At 38.2% G+C, this 26,167-nt stretch overlaps 1 protein-coding gene across 4 annotated transcripts in view; it reads right to left on the minus strand.

Annotated features, from left to right (window-relative positions):
* Positions 1-2,218: 2,218 nt before the first annotated feature.
* Positions 2,219-26,167, minus strand: part of cabin1 (calcineurin binding protein 1) — a 146,126-nt gene continuing 122,177 nt past the window's right edge. For all 4 annotated transcript variants that reach the window (XM_079896190.1, XM_079896189.1, XM_079896188.1 and 1 more), the window contains 5 exons: positions 25,609-25,683; positions 13,309-13,576; positions 9,996-10,139; positions 6,370-6,554; positions 2,219-5,725 (listed from right to left, as the gene is read on the minus strand). In XM_079896190.1, coding sequence (XP_079752316.1) covers positions 5,582-5,725; positions 6,370-6,554; positions 9,996-10,139; positions 13,309-13,576; positions 25,609-25,683 — 816 coding nt within the window. In that variant the 3' untranslated portion in view covers positions 2,219-5,581. The remainder of the gene's footprint in view (positions 5,726-6,369; positions 6,555-9,995; positions 10,140-13,308; positions 13,577-25,608; positions 25,684-26,167) is intronic.

A 26,167-nucleotide genomic window follows, 5' to 3' on the forward strand; every position in this document is an offset into this window, starting at 1 on the left:
ATGTGAAAAGTTAATGAGGCGGGCCCAAAAACTAGAGTTAGACGAAAGTAGAAATAGAGAAACAGGAAAAAGAAAAGGAAAAAAAAAAATTTTTTTTTGTTATATAAAAATATTTTGGCGAATGGTGGCTTATTCGTATGAAATCAATTTGTAGGATTAGGGTGTATCTTCACGCTTGTTTTCTCATGTGTGCGGAGATGTACGCGTTCCTCAGGAGATCTGGCTGTTCTCATGTGTGAAGCGCTAATGCCTGAAACGAGTCAGTCGTTGAATCGGACACCAGCCTCATGGACTCGCGGCTTATTAACACCTGCAAGGTGCTTATACACTCTCAAACACACACATTAGATGGGGTTAATTATGATAAGAACCGTTGAGTTAGCAATGCCATTTCTCAAAGATTGTGCGAGGAGTCATTTCTGTATTACATGCTCTTTTCCCTCCACCCTTTTCATCATTTAAAAGCCACGTGAGACTAACTACTCTTCTTTAGCTTTCCAGAAACTCACATGCAAACTTTCCCTCATTGACTTTTCCCTAACCCTCCGAATCTGTGAACCGCGTCATAAAATGATCTTTGATCAGGTTAAAACATCATTAATGTGTAACTGGAAACACATGGCGGCTCTGTGGAGGAAACGTACGTGTCGTATCTAAACGTTCCAGGAGGTTTCCTACTGTAGACCCCACAGGGATCAAGAGTGTCCCGCTGAGACTCACGCTGGGACCGATGGCTTTGCTTCGGGACTCCAGCAGCTGATCTCAAACCAGTTTGGCTGGTGCTTTTCAGGACGGGGTGACAGTGACGAACTGGAGGAAGTCACAAAGTCATGGCCAAGACCAACACACTGCTCTTTTCTCAACACTTTTCAAAGCACGAGAAAGAGAAAAAGAGTTTTATTACGATGATAAATCCCAGAGATGTTTCGTTCTCCGAGGGTTTTTCAATTCAAAAGAACAGGAAACGCTGACGAGAAACGTCAAACTTTAAACCTGGGTCCATCATCCCGTATGGCAGACTGGAGTCAGGAGGTGTTAGCCATCGCCTCTGCCATTTGCTGCGTGTGTGTGTGGACGTATCGTCACTCAATAGTTTAACAGCTGCCAATACACAGGCTCTCTGGGCCGGGATCAGACGGCTGTGGGGTCCATAAAGAGCCCCCCCGCCATGACCCGACGAGAAATCTCACACCTTTCCCTGGCATTAACCATGCAATCTTCTCTTTTGATGCTCTAACTGGCCACTTTAAGAGCTCAGGTACGGGCCGTCCCGGGGGACGCTGAGACACACGAGTCCTGTGCGTGACACCAGTCATCATGAACACTTTCAGAACGAGTTAATCAATGCCACGAATATACCACGCTAAAAAATGCAGGGTTGTTTCAACCCAAATTTGGGTCAAATATAGACAAAACCCAGCCATTTGGTTACATTTTTAAATTCCATTTTTAACCCAACGGTTGGGTTTGTCTATATTTGACCCAAATTTGGGTTGAAACAACCCTGCATTTTGTGTAGTTTGAAGGATTTCCTTATGCAGGGATCTCCTTAAAATCACCAATTGCTCTCACAAAGAATCATTTCTAGCTAGTTAAATATTTCTTAGAATGAAACACAATTAGGAAAATGGATATTCAGGATTTGCTTGGATTGAATTATGTCCCATTTTAATTCATCAATTTATGGATTTGACTTTTCTGGTCTGAAAAATAAAAATGTTAAATTCCCCCATATTTCCAGGGTTTCCATGACTGTGGGAACGCAATATTTTAAAATGGTATGAATTCGCATTTAATAAAAACAACGCCAAGGTCGCAGGTTTAAATCATAGGGAATGCATGATAAAGTGTAAATATCATCAGTCAGAAGCATTAATATAATACATTGCATGAACTATTTTTTTAATTCCTTACAATTTCCATTGGCTATATTATTTAATCATTCCAAAGGCCTCAATATCTGACCAAGTTCAAAGACCCACTGCAGTGTTATGTCAGTATTATTTACTTTTATAATAATTACTTTTAATTAAAGTTTAATGCTATTCTCATTTCATTAGTTTATTTTTAAATATTTCTATTTATAGCATTCATTTATTTTTATTTTTAGTACCCTCGTCTTCAGCCATTTCAGTGCAACATCTAATATTTCTATTTTATTTTAGCTTTATTTCAATAAAAGAAAACGATTGTTAATATTTTTTTAGATTTTAACAACAACAAAATTTGATGTTATTACTTCTTTATATCGCATTTAGTATTATTTTGATTATTGTCACAGAGTTATTGATTACCTTTCAGCATTGACTACAAGAAACACCCCGAGGCCGCCTACGATTGGCTCGTTCACCAAAGCCCAACATCCTTCCAACCAATGACACAACATCATTACCAGAACTACATATTGGCCTTCATTTAGATCAAAGTCCAGTTATGACTCATAAGTATTGGGTCGGATGGAGGCCAACAGACGGACACAGGAGGCAAACAATCACCACCTACCCCCCAACATCCCCTAAAAAAAAAGATCTGACACACATTTGGTCCCGTATGTAAGAAAACAAACCCTGAGCGTAGTGTGCCTGACAAAGGGAGGGAATGACACATTGGCAGCACTTCATAAGAAACCTCTGGCAGCTGCTAATGGGTCTTAATGGCCTTCCTCGAGTCTGAGGGCTTCACACCGGCCCGGGACACTCCCTTTGACATGGCCTGGCTAAAACACACGGGGTGGTCACCTTGAGGAGATGATGTCATCAGGTCCCAGAATGCCCTTCACTGAAGCCCTGATCGCATCATGGAAGCTAATGTCAAAATGCGGACAGATTTTATCGTTTAGAGTAACTTCAAACAGGTAAGTTGCAGTAAGGCACTGAAATATTATTTTATCTGAATGAGACAGATGTATGCATGACTCTGGACCACAAAACCAGTCACATGGGTCAATTTTTTTAAATTGAGATGTATACATCACCTTAAAGCTGAATAAATAAGCTTTCCATTGATGTGTGGTTTGTTAGGATATTTGATATTTGAAATATTAGAATATTTGGCTGAGATACAACTATTGAACATCTGGAATCTGAGGGTGCAAAAAAATCGAAACATTGAGAAAATCTCCTTTAAAGTTGTTCATTTATGTTGGCGATTGTGCTGCATTCACTCACAAAAATAAATGTTTTATATATTTACGGTAGGAAATTGACTAAATATCTTCATGGAACATGATCTTTACTTAATATCCTAATGATTTTTGGCATAAAAGAAAAATCGATCATTTTGACCCATACAATGTATTGTTGGCTATTGCCACAAATATACCAGTGCGACATGTGACTGGTTTTGTGATCCAGTGTCACATTTGTTTTAGTGTAGCAGTTACAATTTCAGCACTAAGGGGGCGATAGAGCGAACGTCTGCGCAATTACATTGTGCTAACGTAAATATCAATGTTAACCTTGTGAAGAAATAACATTAAAAAAATCTGTTTTTGATTTCTTAATGTGTAATCTCAAAACAACAAACACACAAAGAGCAGGTAAAAATGTTGTAAGTGTATTTTTGGTTTTGTGACATCATCAATGCAGCAAGTCAGAAATATCAACCATCTCAGATAAAAAGCCTGAGGAGGACAGCATAATTAATACCCCATATACCTCCGAAGAGCACAGAAACCACCTCGTCTTCATCCTCAACACAAGCGTAGAGACAAGAGCATTCAAAACACAACAACAACAAACAAAATATTATTTTACAAAGAGGAAAAAAATAGAAACATCTCTTTTTCAGTTTACAGGTAGTTTGGTCACACATGCTCAGTGCATCGAAACAAGTCTTTTCTTCGTATGTTGAAAAAATTCTGCACTCGAAAAAATACTGGTAGCTATTTATCCATCTACAAGTAGAAAACGTCCGGTAAAAAACATTCCTCCGTCTACATTACTCTGGAAAAACTCCTCCGGCTGGAAACACTACCAGCGCCAGCCATGATCACACACACACACACACACACACACACACGTCACGAGAAATGTCTGATCTGACATGCTCTTAATGCTCTGAGATAAAGCAGTGCTACTTCACTTTCAGACTAATCCACAGGGCAAGAACCTAAACAACTGGAGTTAGGGCACTTTTCTTCGGTTAAAGGGACAGTTCACCCAAAAAGTACGGTTCTGTCTTCATTTTCTCACTATCATGTCATTATAAACTGTTTGGCAGGATGATCCCGCTGCTCATTAACATTCAACGGGGAAATAAAGCACCATAAATATGGTTTGAGCACTAGATTTCACGTCTTCGAAAGCCATTTGATAGTCTTGTGTGAGGAACAGAAAAAGTCGTTCACTGAAAACACATCATGAGAACGAACACAAACGAGAGTCTATAATGAATTTAAAAAATAGTCCATATGGACTATTTTTAAGGTGCTTTTTGTCATTTTTGAGTTTTGACAGCTCCTGCTCTCCACCCACTTTCATTGTATGGAAAAGAGCAGCGTGAACATTCTGCGGAGTTTCTCCTTTTGTCATACAGGAGTGAGGTAAATGAAAAAAGGACTGTGATTCGTGTGTGAACTTTCCATTTAACCGTTCAAAGAATAATTTAAAAAGCCAAAAATAAGGGATCAGCACCATTTTTAGGCATTTTCATCTTGGCATTTTGGCATAATCCTTGAAAAAAAAAAAAAAATTAATTCTACTCTTCTGTAGCTAGTTTTATCACATTCATATTTTAATTGTGATATGAATAATAATGGTCACATCTTCTCAGTGCTGGTGACAAGACTGGCACAATTAACTCTTCCAGCCGCTGTCTTTCATGATCCTCAAATGGAAATGTTATAAAACTACAAATGAAAACATGAAATCAGGTCGAAAATGTGAGACACTAACAGTAATTCAACAGCGATGGGAATTTTTGGTGTCTTAAAATGAACTTGATTTTTTTTTTACAAGTAACAGATTACCAATACAGTAATCTATAATAATTGAACTCTTGAAGTGCCGTGTAGAAATGTATAGGACTCTCCTTTAAAAAGCGGACAGCTAAAGCGTGGACGTGTAGGCAGCGCTGAGAGAAGAAGTTATAGCACACACACACACATGCAGGAAAACACAGATGTGTTTCCACACGGCTGAAAAAAACCCACTTTTCCCTTCTGACATTCCCTGTTTGGTTGCAATGCCACCGAAACTTGGTAGTGATACGAATCGTGTTTATTTTACACCAAACGTCAATCAAAACCCACTTCCTGTTAAATCTGTAAACAACGTCGTGATGGATTTAATGCCCGAGAACTCTTGAGTGAGTAAATTGCATTACACAAACTTGCCAATATTACACCATCCATCCTTAAGCAGATTAAGTTTTTCTCTGACTTTCCGTGATGTTGAAGGTTTTTGTGACCGCTGGAGTAAAAATGGCACTTTGCAGGATCGTACACAACGAAAGAAACACCAGAAGAACATAGAAACCCAGTCCATGCGTAGCAGCAGAGGAGCAAAAACAACAGGACGCGAGTGCCAGGGGAGGAAAAAGCCCTTTCGCTGAAAACCGTGCGAGCTACAGGAGATCCGAGTCAGATGTCCATGTAGTCGTCTTCCTCGTCGGACTCGCTCTCCAGGGACGACTCCTGACTCGACGTCTCCTGGACCTCTAGAGCGGGCTGAGCCAGAGTGTCTTTCTTCACGTTCGCTGCCGACTGAGAGGACAGGATCACATTCTGACGGGACAGAGAGAAAGAGAGCATCTCGTGATCCGCACGTGGACACTTAAAGCACATTTCAAAAGTGTCCAAATACTTTTTGGGGTCATTGTATCTGTTGATTTGGTGTCACAATATATCGTAATACAAAACTGCAACAATGTGCATTGTGTGTAATTCACCTAAAATAAACATTACTGTGTGAGAGTTTTCAGAGTTTTAGTGTCAGTACTACATTAAACTACTATATAATGTTGAATATGATGTATAATAATGCAATGGGTTAATATTTGTGTGTCCTGATAATGCCAAATGTTAGCAGTAAAATGTGGCCTACATTATGTTAAATATGTCTAGTCAGTGACAGAGTGCAAGAATATTCGTCTAAAATAATATATATTTTTAATTATATATATTATAATATTGCTTATTCTGGTGTCTCTATTGTCCTGTGCATTGGGTTTCCAGCACCAAGTCCAAGTCTATTCATTTACACACGCAATGTAGCATTTTAATCAACAGTACATTTTTTGTTAATCTTTTATCATGTGTCTTGGTGTATCGCAATAATATGGTATCGTGAGTTCAGTATCGGGACATGAGGGTATCGCTACACCGCTAGTGAATACTGTAAAGATCTCATGTTGAGTAAAGATACGGACCTTGAGCTTCTGCTTGGTCTCCTCAGAGATGCTGCCCTTGGGCGAGAGCAGGGTGGGTGTGGGGGGGGTGACGGTGATCTCGGGGGGGAATTTGGTGACTGTGGAGGGGATCACCAGTTTGGGCATGTTGGGGGGGATTCTGGAGCGGATGCGACTCGGGTCTCCCTGCTTCCACTGCTCACTTTCTGGAGGAATCAGGAAACATTCAAAGGTTAGTTCTTAGTTTACATGACTATTACAACTCTAAAATTGTGACCAACTGAAGTAGAGAATGAGTAAGTGTTATAGGCAACACTTTACAATAAGTTTCATTAGTTAACATTAGTTTAAGGGTTATTTCACCCAAAAATGAAAATTCTGCCAGTAATTCCTCACCCTCATGTTGTTCCAACCCCGTCAGACTTTCATTCATCTTCAGAACACACAGTTTTTAATCTAAAATATCTTAACGTGTCTGAAGATGAATGAAAGTCTTACGGGGTTGGAACAACATGAGGGTGAGGAATTACTGGCAGAATTTTCATTTTTGGGTGAAATAACCCTTTAACATGTAATGTATGAACCTTATTGTAAAGTGTTACTGTGTTATTGTTTATATACATATTTATAATTCATATAACAAATAATTACTAATTACATTAGCGTTCAAAAGATCCGGTTCGGTAAGATTTTCATTGTTTCTCACTGCTCACAGAGGCTGTGTTTATTTGATCAAAATACAGTAAAACTGTAACATTGCGAAATATTATTGTTACAATTTAAAAGAACTGTTTTCTATGTGAATATACAGTAAAGTGTAATTTATTCCTGTGATCAAAGCTGGATTTTCAGCATGATTACTCCAGTCTGCAGTGTCACACGATCCTTCACAAATCGTGATTTGATGATTTGATGCTCAAGAAACTGATTATTATCAATTTTAAAACAGTACAGAAACAGTGATATATTTTTGCAGGATTCTTTGATGAACAAAGTAAAAAAAATAAAAATAAAAAAAAAACTTTATTTGAAATAAAAATCTATTTTAACATTATAAATGTCTTTACTGTCACTTATAATGAATTAAATGCAACCTTGTTGAATTTTTTTTTGTTGAATTTTTCTAATCTGTAAAGATAAATTAAAAAAATACTCATTTGGTTCATACACTTAAATGGTTTATTGAAGAACTAATTGGTTAAAAATTGTCTAATAATTCATTTTGTCTAATGGTTTATTAGCCAAAATCTATTAAATTAGTTGATGCATTTGTGTTGAGTATCATTATTGATACATCATGCTTTTTTGGCTCATATGATATAGTGAGTCATAGTTGAGGAGGAAAAGCAGCTCAGTTTTATTCACAAGCCCAAACTGAGCAAAAATATGCAATTTGGTGCAGATGCTGATATTTATATGGCCAAAAAGGAAGATGAAATTCTGATGCTTGAATGTAAATCAATAAGTTCTTTATAACATACTACTGACATACAACACATATACATATCAGTCATCACTCAATATCTGCCAATAATATGTCTCAGTATGATAAAATGTATGTGCTAGTAAACATAAGTTGCTTCTTTCCAGGAAGTGTTCATCTTAAAATATTATTAACAATATAGAAGTTACACTTTTGAAGTGAACACATTAAAGATTATTTTAGAAAGCAGGACGTTTGTATAATAATAATAATTTTAATTGCTAAAAATCGAAACCATTAATTAGACGACAGAAGTGCCACAGGTTTTCTCAGGTCTTAAAAACGTGCCTATCAAATACGATACAGCAGGCTTTATGGATTAATGAGCACAAACGGTTGAACAGAGCTGAACTTCCTCCTGCATATTGACTGCTAAACATGAGGAATCGAGTGTGTGAACCTGCATTACCTGTGCTGGTGTGAGTGGAGCAGTGAGTGTGTGTGTCTGCATTACCTGTGCTGGTGTGTGTGGAGCAGTGAGTGTGTGTGTCTGCATTACCTGTGCTGGTGTGAGTGGAGCAGTGAGTGTGTGTGTCTGCATTACCTGTGCTGGTGTGTGTGGAGCAGTGAGTGTGTGTGTCTGCATTACCTGTGCTGGTTTGTGTGGAGCAGTGAGTGTGTGTGTCTGCATTACCTGTGCTGGTGTGTGTGCAGCAGTGAGTGTGTGTGTCTGCATTACCTGTGCTGGTTTGTGTGGAGCAGTGAGTGTGTGTGTCTGCATTACCTGTGCTGGTTTGTGTGGAGCAGTGAGTGTGTGTGTCTGCATTACCTGTGCTGGTTTGTGTGGAGCAGTGAGTGTGTGTGTCTGCATTACCTGTGCTGGTGTGTGTGCAGCAGTGAGTGTGTGTGTCTGCATTACCTGTGCTGGTGTGTGTGGAGCAGTGAGTGTGTGTGTCTGCATTACCTGTGCTGGTGTGTGTGCAGCAGTGAGTGTGTGTGTCTGCATTACCTGTGCTGGTGTGTGTGGAGCAGTGAGTGTGTGTGTCTGCATTACCTGTGCTGGTTTGTGTGGAGCAGTGAGTGTGTGTGTCTGCATTACCTGTGCTGGTGTGTGTGGAGCAGTGAGTGTGTGTGTCTGCATTACCTGTGCTGGTGTGAGTGGAGCAGTGAGTGTGTGTGTCTGCATTACCTGTGCTGGTGTGTGTGGAGCAGTGAGTGTGTGTGTCTGCATTACCTGTGCTGGTTTGTGTGGAGCAGTGAGTGTGTGTGTCTGCATTACCTGTGCTGGTGTGTGTGGAGCAGTGAGTGTGTGTGTCTGCATTACCTGTGCTGGTGTGAGTGGAGCAGTGAGTGTGTGTGTCTGCATTACCTGTGCTGGTGTGTGTGGAGCAGTGAGTGTGTGTGTCTGCATTACCTGTGCTGGTTTGTGTGGAGCAGTGAGTGTGTGTGTCTGCATTACCTGTGCTGGTGTGAGTGGAGCAGTGAGTGTGTGTGTCTGCATTACCTGTGCTGGTGTGAGTGGAGCAGTGAGTGTGTGTGTCTGCATTACCTGTGCTGGTGTGAGTGGAGCAGTGAGTGTGTGTGTCTGCATTACCTGTGCTGGTGTGTGTGGAGCAGTGAGTGTGTGTGTCTGCATTACCTGTGCTGGTGTGTGTGGAGCAGTGAGTGTGTGTGTCTGCATTACCTGTGCTGGTGTGAGTGGAGCAGTGAGTGTGTGTGTCTGCATTACCTGTGCTGGTGTGTGTGGAGCAGTGAGTGTGTGTGTCTGCATTACCTGTGCTGGTTTGTGTGGAGCAGTGAGTGTGTGTGTCTGCATTACCTGTGCTGGTGTGTGTGGAGCAGTGAGTGTGTGTGTCTGCATTACCTGTGCTGGTTTGTGTGGAGCAGTGAGTATGTGTGTCTGCATTACCTGTGCTGGTGTGAGTGGAGCAGTGAGTGTGTGTGTCTGCATTACCTGTGCTGGTGTGAGTGGAGCAGTGAGTGTGTGTGTCTGCATTACCTGTGCTGGTTTGTGTGGAGCAGTGAGTGTGTGTGTCTGCATTACCTGTGCTGGTGTGTGTGGAGCAGTGAGTGTGTGTGTCTGCATTACCTGTGCTGGTGTGAGTGGAGCAGTGAGTGTGTGTGTCTGCATTACCTGTGCTGGTGTGAGTGGAGCAGCGAGTGTGTGTGTCTGCATTACCTGTGCTGGTGTGAGTGGAGCAGCGAGTGTGTGTATCTGCATTACCTGTGCTGGTGTGAGTGGAGCAGGACGGCCACTCGTGTGTGTTGTGAATCTGAGAGACACTGGCCATCATCTTCATCTGCTGACACAGGTGAGACTCATGCTGACGGTACAGCAGACCCTCAGACGCTGCCTCCTCTCGCTCCTCTACACACACATACACACACACACACACACACACACACACACACACCGTCAGGAGACATCCTCAGGATGGGCCACATTCAAAACTCTTCTAAATGTGCAAATCAACTGAATTCTGCATTAATGCATCAAGTACATAATGCAAGTACATACATTTCCAATTTTAATTTTAAGTTTAGTTATATGCTTTTGGCATTTTTTTTTTTTTTTTTTTTACCTGGATTTTCAGCTTTCAACTTAAAAAATTTAAAAAGCAAAATTTTAAATGATTCTCTTTTTAAGATTTGAATCTAATATCTATATTCTATTCTATTTTTTTAATTAGCTTTAGTTAAAGGGTTACTGCATATTTTATGAAAGTTCATTTAAGACTATAAAGAAAATCTAAGCAATAAATGGAAGGGAACACAATACATCAATATGTTCTCTAAATGTAAATGTCTAGGGAGAAACACTTCCAACAAATATCTGATCATTTTTAATTCCTTTCACCCAAAAAAACAAAAAAAGCTAAAATCGTTCACCTCAACGCTACATTATGGAAATAACTTTTATTGTACCTTCTTGATTACACTGCAAAACACAGATGTTTTTCCTCAGTATTTCTCTTGTTTTGACTAATACAAACATCTAAAGATTCCTAAATCAAGATACATTTACTTCAGATGTAAAATGACAAAATAAAAAGTCTTGTTTTCTGTGAAACTGATCAAAATGAAGTTCATGACCGAAACAAGAACAAATATCTGTCAACGGGCTCAGAAAAAGCAGCTTCATTTAGAAGTTTTGACGGATATTTGTTCCTGTTTTAAGCATAATACATTTTGTTAAATTTTTCAAGACTTAATTTTACATTTGCATCTCAAACAAATGTACCTTGATTTAATAACCTTGTTTAGATGTTTGTATTGGTAAACATACTACATACATACTGAGGAAGATTTTCATTTTCCGCACTGCATGCATTTAATGTCTCGACTTTATGAATTTAAGACTTTCTGCTCTGATTTAAGACCGTTTTAAGAACTTAATTAATGTAAGGGTGAATTAAGACTTTTCTTAAGACTCGCAGAAACCCTGTAACATCAACAATACTGATGCATATCAACACTAAGACGATTTCGGCCTTTATTTTTCAGTGTTTATGTTGGATGTGAGAATGACGACAGTGTTTACCGGGTCAAAGTACCACTGACTCTGATCACTGCACCAGTAATCTCTACTAAAGTGACAGATATAGTGTGTCTGTGTGCATCTTCTGTTTAGCGCTGAGGTCGTTTGATGATCTGCTCATGATGAAACAGGCTTTAATACGACAGAAACTGTGACTGAATTTAAAGGCAGCTGACCGGCTCAAACCCCATTATGTTGTAGAGCATCATGCACTTTCATTAGGACACACACACAGTCGTATACATGCACACTTAACACAATCATGTAACCTTGTTTCCTTAGCAACAGAGCATGACACACAGAACACATCAGCCTAAACGACACACAGGAGGAAGTGAGACAGCTAGCTCGACAAGTAATGAAAGTGTTGTTGAAGTTGTGAGCTGCATGTTGATCCCCAACAGGAAATGGTTATATAGAGTAAATCATAAACAGTATGTATAATTTCATGAACAAACACGCCATCTTCTGGTCACATGTCTGCAGAGCTGGACAGTAACAAAGGACATTTACTTGAGTACTGTACTTAAGTACACTTTTCGAGTATCTGTACTTTACTTGAGTATTATATTTTCTGGAAGCTTTTTACTTTAACTTCACTGCATTTGAAAGTAGGGCTGTATTCTCCCAGTCGATTAGTCGATTATTTGGTCGATACGTTCTGGCTCGACCAAAATTCTGATTGGTCGATTTTTTGCCGCGTTCATTTCATCAGTTTTGCCGCGTTCATTTCATTAGTTTTGCCGCGTTCATTTCATCAGTTTTGCCGCGTTCATTTCATCAGTTTTGCCGCGTTCATTTCATCAGTTTTGCCGCGTTCATTTCATCAGGTGGAAAGCACTAATTGCTAATGGGGGTGTTTTCAGAGCACCGCTGTTTCACAGGTAACAGTCTGTCTTCAGAACACCCCCCTTGTTTTCACTTCTTTTGGATTAGCCCAACTCACCGGAGAAGACGGACAGATTGAAGAAAGTAGGCTACTAGAAAGTTTGCTGAATATTACTTGATCTGGTTTGTTTAATAAATATTATTTTTTTATTAAAGTGGACGTGCCTTTTGTGTTTAAGAGTAAAAGCTTTAAGTTCATAGTCTATTTGTGTCTCAGCCGCGAAGCTGAGCTTCTATGTTCGCGAGCTGCACAGAGCGGCTGAAATGATAGTGTCTGTCAGTTATTATAATACATATGACAGAAACAGTTGTCTAAATTATGTTACATATTCCTCAAAAGTTCTTGTCATGATATCACTAGTTGACAACATAGTACTATTTTCGGAAATCATAGGCTATGATATTGCGCGCAGATGCACGTGATTCAACGCTGTCAGAGCCGACAGACTCGTGTGTCAGACTCATTTCAGTGCAAATTAATTACGTCAAAAACGATTTAATACTGCAAATAGCCTACTAGTTTTTTATGTTTATTTATAATTCATTTAGGCGGACAACAAGGCTACCAAGTACTGCGCACAGTGCGCAGCTAATTAATTTAACGTTTTTTTCTAACGTCATTTTTAGTCGATTTTTAGTCGAAAACTTCAGGACTTCAGTCGACCAAGATTTTCTTTGGTTGAGTACAGCCCTATTTGAAAGACAAATATCATACTTTTTAGTCCTTTTCAATTCTGTCAAGGTCCTTGAGTAGAAAGTTGTAACATCAGTCAGGGGATGATTTTGGTTGCAGATGTTGCATTTTGGTTGGAAATTAAAGTCGAGTTGACTTTAATTTTGTTGGGTTTTAACGGGTTGTCAACCCGATTTTCATTTTCAACCACAATACAACGTCTGTCTGATTTTCATTTTCAACGTTGGGTTTGGTCTTCTAAATGTGAATTTTGTCATTGTTTTGGAGCACATTTCTGAAATATATAACTAAGACAGTTACCTCTGATAACAGATCACTCTAAATAGTAAATTCTGTAAAGCTGTTGTGAAAAGCGCTATACAAATAAATGTGAATGTGAAATGAATGTGTCACTGCAAAGATTATTAGATACAGTACCTGTGTGGGGCAAAAAGGCCATGCTTGCTATTGGCTGGCTGGGCGTCTTGCGCTGCTGCGATTGGTCGGGTTGGCAGTAGATCTGTGATGGAGTGGTGTGTGTCTGTGTCTGGATGAGAAGTGGCCGAGGGGTCTTGCTCAGCTTGGCCTCCCCGTCCTGCGCTGATGCTGTGTGTGTGTGGAGGCACGGCGTGGAGAATGATGCTGGGAAGAAGATGTCTCGCTGGTCTTTACTAAACTTGGGAGTGGTTGGCGCATCACTGGAGCTCTGTAAACAGACGGGACAGAAAAACAGTGCCATGAGTCGACGTGCTCAAAAAACAAAACAAAAACAACAAAAAAAACAGAGAAATAAAGTGCTTCAATGGAGCCAAAGAGAAAGTGATAGAAGAAGAGAAACAGTGAAACAACAGAGAAAGAGTGAAATAAGCTCTTCTCTGCATTCTTGGATCTGCCATATCTTGGATTCCTGGTCAGGTCATTACAAAGTAATATTTTTATTGTTATATTATTAAGAGCAACATGTAATTTGTAAATGTTAAAAAGCAAGTTGAATCGATCTGGTTGCCATATTGAAGTCACACGAGTTCAACAGTGTCTATTTACAATGTGATTTTGCAGCGTTGAGTATTGTAGCCAATCACAGGCATTTCTGTTGAAAATAATGACCAATGAGAGGATTTACTCAGAGAGTGAGAATCCACTCAGTATCATTCAAAATACTGAATAAGTTTGTTTAGTGCAAGTTTAATAAGTTTTACATGCACACAAATCCTCTCATTATAACAAACAAACCAGACACGATGTAAATAAAAGATTCAATGTGAAGTTTAAACAGATTCACTGATTTAAATGGGAGTTTTTGCACTCTGAACGGACTGAGCTTCAGTGATTATAAATGAAGCGCTCTTTACTCACTGCCTGTCTGTGTCATTTCATTCGCAATTTGAAGAAAAGTTTTTGTTTCATGAGGCTTTGCGACTTTTCCTAAAAATATTTACTTCCCACTTCAGTACGAAAAGTGACAAACATAAAAAAATGTATAATAGCTATTTGATATTCTCTAATAATAAATTCAAACGAAAAAAGTGAGAAAAAACTATGTTAGGGAGTGGAAATGGATAATGAGAAAAGCACTCCTCTGCTGCCATCTACAGGTTAAAGTGGTAATTTTGTCTCTTTTTTTTTTTTATTTTAAAGTATTTGTATTTCACCAAGTGTTAGTTTTCCTACTGTGAACTATTAGTTTTACAAATTCAGACAATCTTTGAAGGATGAACAAAAAAATATTTTTAGTCATCACATTAAAAAATAACATTTCAACTGGATAATATTCAGACTTTTGAGCTTTAATTGCTGGAAAAAAAGTTGTGTGAAGCCCTTAATCCTTATAACAGTGGTCTATAACTGTCTAATTTGCTTTGGTTATGATCAAAACTAATACACACTTGTCGTCACTTTGAGGGAGTCAAACTTTATGACGTCATCAGAGTTCGCCTTTTGCTTTTACCTTGGCTTTTGGTGAAAAGACACCACTGATTGTCACAGTCAATAACACAAAAGTCGTCATAAATAAGCATTATAAAGCAAATACAATTAAGCAAGCAGCACTTTAACTCTTAGAACTGGTATAACAGCAATATAGCTACTAAAACACCAATCAATGAGCAGGAAACACACTTGTTGAGCAAATATCCATGCGACAAACTTAATCATCCAATCAGCTGCATCTGTGAGGCCTACCTGTGTTCGAGTGTCCTGTTCTGCCCTGTCAAAAACCCTTCATCAAGATGGACGACTCAGTAGACGCACAGCAGAAAAAGCATGTGAACAGGCAAACAAACTAAACAGCTCTGGGTCCTGTGTGTGTGTGTGTGTGCCTTGAGAGAAGCACTCAGGGACAAGCTCACCTCACGGCTCCACAAACAAACTACACGACAACAGAACCAGCTGTTGCCATAGCAACAGATCCAAACCGCAGCCAATAGCTGATCAAACGTCCACGCACTTTGCTCTCTCTCTCTCTGAAGAGTTGGACGGGTGCGGATCACGTCTTTTTGGTTTTGTGCTCTACTAATGTTCAGTAAAAGCTTCCCGCAGGAAGGGAGGAAACTGCAGCTTATGATAAAAGAGAGAACTACATGTTGATTGAATATGTAAAACACGGACAAAAGACAACACTCCCAAGTTTCTATGGTCACTTCTTTACGCCTCTGTGAGATGTTTTTGTACATTTTATCATGCGGCAGATCAAATATTGATTCAAAATATTGTGTAATTTTTTTTTACATATCGTTAGCCTCATAGCATAATTGCCTAAGAAATAATTAATAAAAAAAATGACATTGGCAATTATGCTATGAGGCTAACAATATTCAGTGTAGTTTCTCACTGCCTGTAGGCTAGGGAGTTACAGGTGGTTGCCAAGGCGTTGCTATGAAGTTTCTGAGTTTTTTTTTTTTTTGTTAACAAGTTGTTACATAGTAGAGATTTCCGAGTGGTTGTTAGATGGTTTCTTATTTGCCCAAGTCAAAAGAGCCCACACTCAAATCTCTGTGAAATCTCTATGACTTTAGTTCCTCCTGAAATGTAAAGGCATGGCCACATTAGCAAAACTTTTGGGAATTTTCACATGTGCAAACACAAACAAACTTGAATCCGATGCAAAATCCACGTGGGGAAATTTCCGCAATACACAAAATTTCAGATAGCGTGGATTCCTAATGACATACATCAATGACAAGTGTATATATATATATGAAGATGGTGCACTTGTATAGAGTGAATACACCCATCCACATTTTTAGCAGCGCTGGTTCCTGAAGTTTTTTTTTCATCAATTTCTTCCATAGTGATTTAAAAAAAAGTCTTTGTTAAATCGTTATAGGCCACGAACTAAGCCAACAAGCTACGAGATGAATCATAACACTAAAAACTTTGATTTGAAGCAAAGTAGTTTTTGAAAATTAGACAAAAAAACGAAGGCACAAGACTGTGTACATAACAGCTTTAGTGAGGGAAAGAACTACAATCCCATGAACAGAATAATCAAATTAAAAACAAAGAAATATAAACCTACTCCGCGTTTTTGAAAAAAGTTGCCAGTCAGTGCCAGAATTTTTGATCATGTTCACAAAATATTCATGGCCCCCAGAATAATTTGTTGTATGAATATCTGAACATGCAGTATATCAAAAGTAAGAACAGACCCTATTCTTTTACACAAAAAACCTGTTTTATTCTAGTTTAATGCATTCCACTGGTAAATAATAAATAAATATATATATATAAAAAAAAAGAATTTTAATAAAAAAAGTAACATTTTGAGCACATAACTGAAAAAAATCATGTTTTTATCAAAGACTACATCCAGATGGGATTCAGAACGATGATCAAAACACAGATGGAGTAGATCGAGTCCATCAACACCCCTAAAGCTTCAGTCCAATAACTCATCCTGGGTCAACATTTCATTCATTTTTAATTTATATGTCGTTTAATGTTTGATGATCGCGATCATACCATCAATTAGCAACCTCGTAGCTCACAGCAGGTCTGTCTTTAAAGATTACAAGTTATTGTAAAAAACTAAAATAAATAATTACCAATGGGGAAAATGAATGAGATTTTACTACTGGAACCTAACCGTTGCACTCCATTACTACTATTACACCAAACAGAGGCATCCATAACTTATATACCGTCTTTATTTCCAAGCTGACTTCGTTTTTGAGGTTTGAGGTTAAAGGGATAGTTCACTTTGAAATTAAATTTTGGTATGTTTTAGCTTACCTCAAGGGCATCCAAGATGTAGGTGTCTTTGTTTCTGCAGTAGTTTCAATTTTGATATTTTTAGGTCAAACCGTTCTTGTCTGTCAGTCAGATAATGCAGGTCTATGGTCACTGTCTCAAAGAGCATGCACAGAGTCCAAATTAAACAATTCCCCATCGTAAGTACACATTGATGGCCTAAGACATGAAACGAGCGGTTTGTGTGAGAAAACAAACAGTATTTATATCGTTTTTACCTGTTGTAACACAGCCACGTCCAAGTGATCTGAGGGCGCGGGCGCTTCCTGCTGTGTGACGTGTGCGCAGACTGGTGCATAGATATATATACACTAGTCTATATATGTCGCCTTGGCTACGGCAGTTCATTGGAACGAATATATATATATATATATATGCAGATATAAACTATTCGTTTTCTCACACAAACCGCTCGTTTCGTGTCTTAGGCCATCAATTTGGACGATGGGGAATTGTTTTAATTTGGACTCTGTGCATGCTCTTTGACAGTGACCATAGACCTGCATTATATGACTGACAGACAAGAACGGTTTGACCTAAAGATATCAAAATTGAAACTACTGTGGAAAAAAAAGACACCTACATCTTGGATGCCCTTGAGGTAAGCTAAAACATACCAAAATTTTATTTCAAAGTGAACTATCCCTTTAAGATTATACTATGAGGGAGAGGAATCTCCAAAATGAGATGTCTGGTCAAGCCCACGGCACAGAGATAACCAGAAAAACACAGTTTCATCTCTCAACCACAATATCTGACCGTTTGTCAACACGGTAACATGTATCTGTCCTCAACCTGCACGTTTTGACCACTAGGGGGCCAAATGGTCACACTAAAGCAGAGGCTCGTCTTGAAGCGGTGCTAATGGAGAGAGGTGAAGAAATGAAGGCCTACACCACAGAAGGTGTTTCATTTAACTGAGGGCTTGAGTTACACGTGTAAAGTTACGCTGCGTGGAGCGCTGGCACAATCCTGTAACTATGGAAACCGTGTGTTATAACACACACGCAGCACAACCATGTGTTCGGCCATATGCAGTTATGAGAGTGTGTGTGCTTAAAGATGGGTTAACCTCTTAACATAATGTACACAAAAGCGAATTAGACAACAAAGTGATATGCCAATGAGGCTTTGTGTCAGTTTTGATTTTATCAAACAGAAATGTGAGTGTGCAATTTGCATAAGAGGCTGAATTTCATAATTTCAAGTAAACAGACTGTTTCATTGAGAAAGCCAATGGCTGATACAGTAATTATGGTCCACTCAGAAACACGCACGGCCAGTTGTCATCCAGCTGGTAAATATTAGTTTCATACACTCACCAACACTCATTTTTCCCACACTTTGGATTTAGCAAGCATTCATTTTGGGTGTCCCGCCAAAAGATGGCGCCGCTAACTCGTGCAGTGCTGTCAGAAGCTATATCATGACATGCATGTATTTTAAAAGTATTTGAAAATACAGCAATTCCCCCTCCCATGTGTAATGCACATGGATATGAATACGTAAAAAAACATCCCGGAATAATGACGCTTGCCTTATAATAAACATCACGAATCGAAATCATAGTTACCATGGTAAATGTTTGCAAGGGCCGTTAGCATTCATATGTTGTTGTTCACAGTGAGGTTCTTTATTCCCATGCACAGAATAAAACACTTTCACATGTACCTGTGAAAAAAAGAGCCAGTCCTCGCATGCGAGTTTGCAATAGTGAAATATATTTGCTCTCTGTTGGCTTTCTTCTGAACTCTAATAGCCCCAGAATGACTCAAACGACAACAAACAAAACCATTCATAACCCCTCAGAATCTCACTCATTCCACCTGCAGATGGAGAGAGAGAGCGAGTGAGTGAGCATTAGACAGCACAAAGAGACAGAAAGCCACTGACAGGAAGTTAATGAACTCCAAACATGTTAATGGACCTTCAGCAATTACAGCAATTGAGGAATTAGAGAGGCTTAAATGTGTCACATGAACTTCAGGAGCGACTGGCTGTGTGTCGAGCTTTTTTGTGCCCGACTGATACGAGCCGCCATTTCTGTTGCATATGAAAAACACCAAATGGTAAACGAAATGAAAGCGGAACGTAACCGAGCTTCGAGCTCAGAACAGGTTTATTCACGGACCGATCTCGATCACCCAACACCATTACTACACAGTGCCAGTGAGAAAACATTTGAATTTGCCGTAGTATTAATAACATCACGGCGAGATCTAGTGCGAGATCTGCGAGAATCCTCTGATACACGCTAAAAAAATGCTGGGTTCCTGGGTTCCCAACACAAAGTTGGGTCAAATATGGACAAGCCCAGCCATTGGGTTAAAAAACGTATTAAAAAATGTAACCCAATGGCTGGATTTGTCCATATTTGACCCAAAATTGGGTTGAAACAACCCAGCAATTATTTAGAGTGTATAAACAACATGTATCAGATCAAATAGAGTTGATGTGGAAAATCAGGAGAAACTGTGCCATGAACGAAGGCTTTTCAATCCACAAATCACCAACATTCACCATGGATTTAATGCAGTAACGCTGACTGTAACCATGGTATTGTGGCAGAACTATTTGAACGTTTTTACATTTTTCATTTCAGGTTTCGTACAACCTTTTCAGAGTGAAATTCAAGCACTTTTCAAGAGCTTCACACTTTTTCCAGCACTTTAAAGCTCTAAATATTATCCAGTTTAAATGTTTTGTTTTTTTAAAGTGATAACCAAAAATAAAACAAATTTAAAAATTAAAAAAAGGTTTTTAAAAGTTAATAAATGTTCATTTTATCTGCATCCAATAAATCGCAATAAGCTTTGTGCTTTATTACTTTTGATATGAAATAAAGTCTGAGCTTGATGGAATGATGCCATGAATGAGCCAATGATGGAAAATTTTCGTTAACGCGACCTCTAGTGTGAAGTTTACAGCACATTTGTTTCAGTAAACTTGCACAATGTTTGTTATTATAGGGACATCGACTTTGCATTTTCACTCCCATAAACATGATGATGAAAACGAATTGCAATTGGTTGGTTTACATGTCAGTCTCTCGCTTCTGGAAGATCCTTGGTCAATGAAAGCTGTGAAGGAGACCAGACCTTCTGCATTCATTACCAACTTTTGTGACTTTAATTCATCCTCATGCTATTTCAAACCTGTATGATTTTTGTTTTTTTGTACACAAAAGGAGATGTTCAGCAGAATGTTCATGCAGCTCTTTTCCATATATAATGTACAGGTGAAACTCAAAAAATTTGAATATTGTGCAAAAGTTATAATTTTGATTACTTACAGCTTATGAAAACCCCAAATTCAAAATCTCAGAAAATTTGAATATTACATGAAATCAATAAAAAAAAGGATTTTAAATACAGAAATGTCAGCCCTCTGAAAAGTATAATCATGCATATGTATATAGTTATTTATACTAAATATATTAGTTCCAAACTTTTGCACGATATTCAAATACCTGTAAATGAATGAGGGCAGATGATGTGAAGCTACAAAACTGATAAAAAGCACCACAGAAACGGTCCACACAACTGCACTAAACTACAAGGTGACTGAAATAGGAGACATTCATTTATGACGTTTGGTGGGTCAAACATGTCTTGACAAGCCATATTTGAATATACACTACCCCGTTATGTGGTTCAGTTCAAATTTCGACTCAAATTTCACACAGACCTATCGTATGACTTCAGAACACATTCAATATAGTACAAAAGCTGTACGGATTACTATTATGGTGCTTTTTGTCATTTTTGGAGCTCCATTCACTTTAATAGATTATTGTGGCAAAAATCTCATTTTGTTTTTCAGACAGAAAGTCATATGAGTTCGGAACGACATGAGTGTGAGTCAATGACGACAGAATCTTGAGCTCCGGGGGAAAATCCCCGTAATAAATGTACTGCAAGTCACTTTAGATAAAACTGTTATCAGTAAAAAAGAGCCTCAAACTGGACACAGAGAAACCCTTTGAAAACACACACAGGTGAGTTATGATCGCACAGTGACTGATTGCATGGCTGTGTCTGAATTCAGTCATGTTTCATTTGTCTGGTAGTCTTGAGCAGGTTTGGTGCTCTGCGGTATATAACACACACAGAAGCTTTTCTGATGCGCAGACCAACCCACTCACTCTCTCTCTCTCAAACCAAAGCATGAACCCACGCTTCCCACCGACAGGCAGTCTGACTGACTGCTTCAGAGAGCCGTGACTCCTGAGGTAAACAACAAAGAGAGAAGACCCGCTGAATAAACAAACCGCCTCAGACAGTCTGAGGAAAGAGGATGAGTTCAGTTTTAGCCTCGCTTTACTAATGCTGTGAGCAGGGCACGATGGACAGACCAGCAGAGTAACCGTCCTCGGCTTGTTTTGAGCCAGTGGTTCAGTTAGTGACTGAGAAATCAGAGGCGATTCAGTGAGAAAGTCCGTTCTCAGACCAGTAACTCCTTTATTTAATTCTTAAATTGATCTGTTTTCTGACTGGCATCTCACAATGGTGTCATTATGATGCATGTTAAACAGTTTTCATCTCAACCCAACAGAGCTTTGTTATAATAAAAGCTTTAAAAAAATAAAATAAAAATAAAATAATATATATATATATAATCAAAATTTGGGAGTAAAACTAAGGCAGGAGTAAAACTAAACCATAATCACCATTTATATGTACAATACCATTAAAAAGTTTGGGGTCAGTAAGTTTTTTTTTTTTAAAGAAATTAATACTTTTATTCAGCAAGGATGCATTAAATTAATCAAAATTGACATTTATAATATTAGAAACGTTTCTGATTTCAAATAAATGTTCTTTTAAAATCTCTTTCAATTAGTTAAAGAAAAAAAAGTTTTTTAAAAAATATATAAAGCAGCAGCACAACTGTTTTCAACATTGATAATGCTCAGAAATGTTTCTTGAGCAGCAAATCATCATATTAAAATGATTTCTGAAGGATCATGTGATTTTTAAATTGTACTAATATTTCACTATATTACTGTTTTTACTGTATTTTTGATCAAATAAATGCAGTCACGGTGAGCAGAAACAATGACACGCCTTACAGTTTTACTTATTTACATGTATGGTTTAAAATTTAATAAATCATATTTTTTGAGAAATATATTTTTAAACAGTAAGAAATACACGTCTCAGAATATCAGTGTCAGAGAATATGAAACTTTTTGAGAGATTCTGTAATTTTTGTGAACTAAAAAAAGTTATCTGGCTCTTAAATGTCATATTAGCAGTCATCGGCTCACTTGTTTTTTATTCTGGATCCCTGCAATACATTTTTTGTTGTGGTATTCAATGTTTCTCTTTAATCACATACAACTCGCAAGCTCAAAACACAGAACATTATACAGGGACTGTGTTTACTACAGTGCAGTGCAGGAAACACTGGCGAGAAAAGACCGATTACTGTTTTGTACCGGGCATTCAAATAGGAAATAGCTCTGACATTATCTAGCAACATTCGCCTGATCATATCAATGCACATAAACAAAACAGCAGCGTTATAGAGTGTGATGGAGTAATACACACTAATGGTGGACCAACATGATCGACCTGTCGCTTATCAGACAGAAAACAATGTAGTATTGGCGTATTAGAGCAAAGTAAGCAGCGGAGAAGATGAAGAGAGACAGCGATGTGAAATGAAAGCCATTGAATCGGGGGATGAGGAGGGGAGAGAGATGAGTGGGTGAGAGATGGAGAGGGAGAGAGAGAGAGAGAGAGAGAGAGAGAGAGAGAGGGAGAAGGAGAGAGAGAGAGAGAGAGAGAGAGAGAGAGAGAGGGAGAGAGAGGGAGAGAGAGGGAGAGAGAGGGAGAGAGAGGGAGAGAGGGAGAGAGAGAGGGAGAGAGAGTGAGAGAGGGAGAGGGAGAGAGAGAGAGAGAGAGAGAGAGAGAGAGAGAGAGAGAGAGAGAGAGAGAGAGAGAGAGAGAGATGAGACACACACCAGGGGCTCTTATACGTTTTGCCCAAGCTAGTTTCAGTGCACTAATGAATGGCTAATGAAAAGAGAGAACGCTCCTCTTATACAGGAGCGAACGAGAGCTGGACATCAGTGTGTGTCTCGGAATCAAACCCAGACGACATCGAGCCCTCTCACACACTCTGGGTGGGTTTGGAATGGCATACACTCATGAAAATGTGCCATGGTAAACTCGGTTTCTGCCAAAACACCACAGTTCCACCACAGCTCCCAGTCAAACTGTGCCGACATTCACTACCGATCAAACGTTTGGGGTCGGGAAGATTGTCATGTTTTGTACTTGTCGTGCTGCATTCATTTAATCTAAAATACAGTAAAAACTGTTTTTTTATTATTATTATTATAATACATTTAAAAATGTAATTTATTCCTGTCAAGGCCGAGCAGAAAGTGCTACATTGTTTTTCAGGGTTTTCTTTGATGAACAGAATGTTCTAAAGAACGGCATTTATTTAAAATCTTTTGTAACACTGTAAATGTCCTTTCTGTCACTTTGATCAATTCAATGCAACCTTGCTGAATAAAAAAAGTAATCGTTTCTTTAAAGAAATGTTACTGTCCTCAAACCTTTTATTCATTTCCTGATGAATCAACTGAAGAATTAAGATATATTATTTTGAACATCTTTTTGAGACTAATTAGAAAATCAGAAAATCATTCATTAAAAAAATGAATGTCCTCAGAAAGATAATAATGTCCATTATTAACCAACAGAAAGCTGGACGTGGAAAGGTTTAATTTCTAAATATATTAATGCATAAATAGATTCATTTGTATATTAAAAGAATAATATTAAAATATGAATATACAGAATATATTACCATTTTAATTTAATGTATTAAACATTCATATAATAATAATAATAATAATAATAATAATATAAAATTAACATTAATATTATATGAATACAAAGGCTAATAAATAAATAAATAAAAAAGTGTCCATAATTTAATGTTTTATGCCTCAAGAATCGTCATTTCAATGCATCACTACAAACCATGTCAACAATAATGCGTTCTGCTATCTATCTGTTTAATTTGCATAATGCATACAGTTGTAAGCCATTTTTTTAAATAGTAGATAGTATTTAGTATGCAGTGAGAATGCAGTAATCGGTATGTTAATATTCTTTCCCAAGCACAGCCGCTCGCTCTCTCTCTCTCTCTCTCTCAATTTTTTCAATTTTTTTTTCAATTTCATGTTGCTTTATTGGCATGACAAAAAAAATGCATCTGTGTTGCCAAAGCATAAGAACAAATATAAACAACAACAAGGAGTTAATACATCTGATATAGTACAAGTAAACAGGATAATTATGATGTAGATGCAGATACTAAACACATTCTGTGCATGTCCCTCAAAGGGTACATTGAAACAATAATATATATATATATATATATATATATACACACATACACATACACATACATATATATATATATACACAAACATACATACATACATATACACATATATATATGTACATAAAAAAAAGAAGAGAATACAGACAAACAAGATAATAACAAAAAAATATATATATATAAATATACATATATATAATACATAACTTGTATAAATACCTCTTAAACAATTTTCTATTAATTTAGCCTTGTATTGTGGCAGGAGAAGACATATTTAGCTGCTAGCCATGCTGTGCTTTTATCTTCCCCTAATAAAAAAGGAAGCTTTTTGTCCTCAGTGTAGGTAGTGAAGCCTGGTATATGTTTTTCAAATTTTTGGAAATATTTGGTTCTTAAGTCTTCATATTTGGGACATGTACATAGGAAATGTAATTCTGTTTCGATATCCTGGTGGCAGTGTGAACAGACACGTTCCTCTCTTGGTCTCCACACTTTTAAATGTCTACCTCTTTCAATTTCCAGCTCGTGGTCACTGACTCTGTATTTTGTTAAAATTCGTATTTCTTTTGGATTTTTTGTTTTGAGATATTCGGCCAATTGGATATCTCTGTTCAGGGACTGATAACAGATAACTCTATAACTCTCTCTCTCTCTCAATCGCACTCTGTCTCTCTCTCTCAATCTCACTCTGTCTCTCTCTCTCTCTCTCTCTCTCTCTCTCTCTCTCTCTCTCTCTCTCTCTCTCAATCTCACTCTGTCTCTCTCTCTCTCTCTCTCTCTCTCTCTCAATCTCACTCTGTCTCTCTCTCTCTCTGAGCTGCTCATCAAAAGTTTTCATTATTTGAACAGCGAGAGGAATCGAGGGATACTAGCAAACGGTGCATAATTAATGCATCTGATAAATGGCTCAGAAAGACAGAGATGTGTGAGTGTGTGTGTGTGGGAGAGGAGAGAAAGAGAAGCAGACATGGGTAACACTATATCCAAATGTGCAAACTTCCAGCGAGTCGGCTGTGTTTCCAATGGAGTGAGCAGAGGAGAGAAAATTGGATTTGCATTCCAGTGGGAAAAGCAGGAGTGTGTGTTATTTCCTGGAGTGAGACAGAGCGAGTGTGTGTGTCCTACCTGTCTTTGTGCCGACGTTGCCATTTGAATCTGGCAGAACTTCACAGCTTGATCCAGTGCTACATCCTCATCCACCTTCAGACACACAGAAACACGAGAAATAACATCAACATTAGCATTCATCACAACGTGAAGGTTTGCAGTGCTGTATCATGTCATGTTTACCATCATTCCCGTTTTACAAACCATAGACACTTTTGTTGAACTCGGAAAAATAATTTGCATTCTCTGAATTTTATATAAAGTTAACTTTGTTCTTCAAGAATGTGCAAACGAAAGTGATTTAATGTAGTTTATACTGTCATATAAACACCAAAAGGTGCACACGGATCCATTTTATGGCATTATAAGCATCGGCATTGAAATGAATCATTTCCGAGACTGATGACAGAGTTCAGAGACGGATTATCTTGTCATCTTGTAATTATGGTACTTCAGTCTCACTATGAATAAAAGACTTTCAGAATATAAGAGTGGAAATACAATGAAAACAGGAACTCTGTTGCTCTTTTGGAGAAAAAGAAACGTACACGTTCACAACACAGAACTCCCACTTCCG

The sequence above is a fragment of the Squalius cephalus genome (assembly GCF_949319135.1).
Source record: "Squalius cephalus genome assembly, chromosome: 16".
Taxonomy (NCBI): domain Eukaryota; kingdom Metazoa; phylum Chordata; class Actinopteri; order Cypriniformes; family Leuciscidae; genus Squalius; species Squalius cephalus.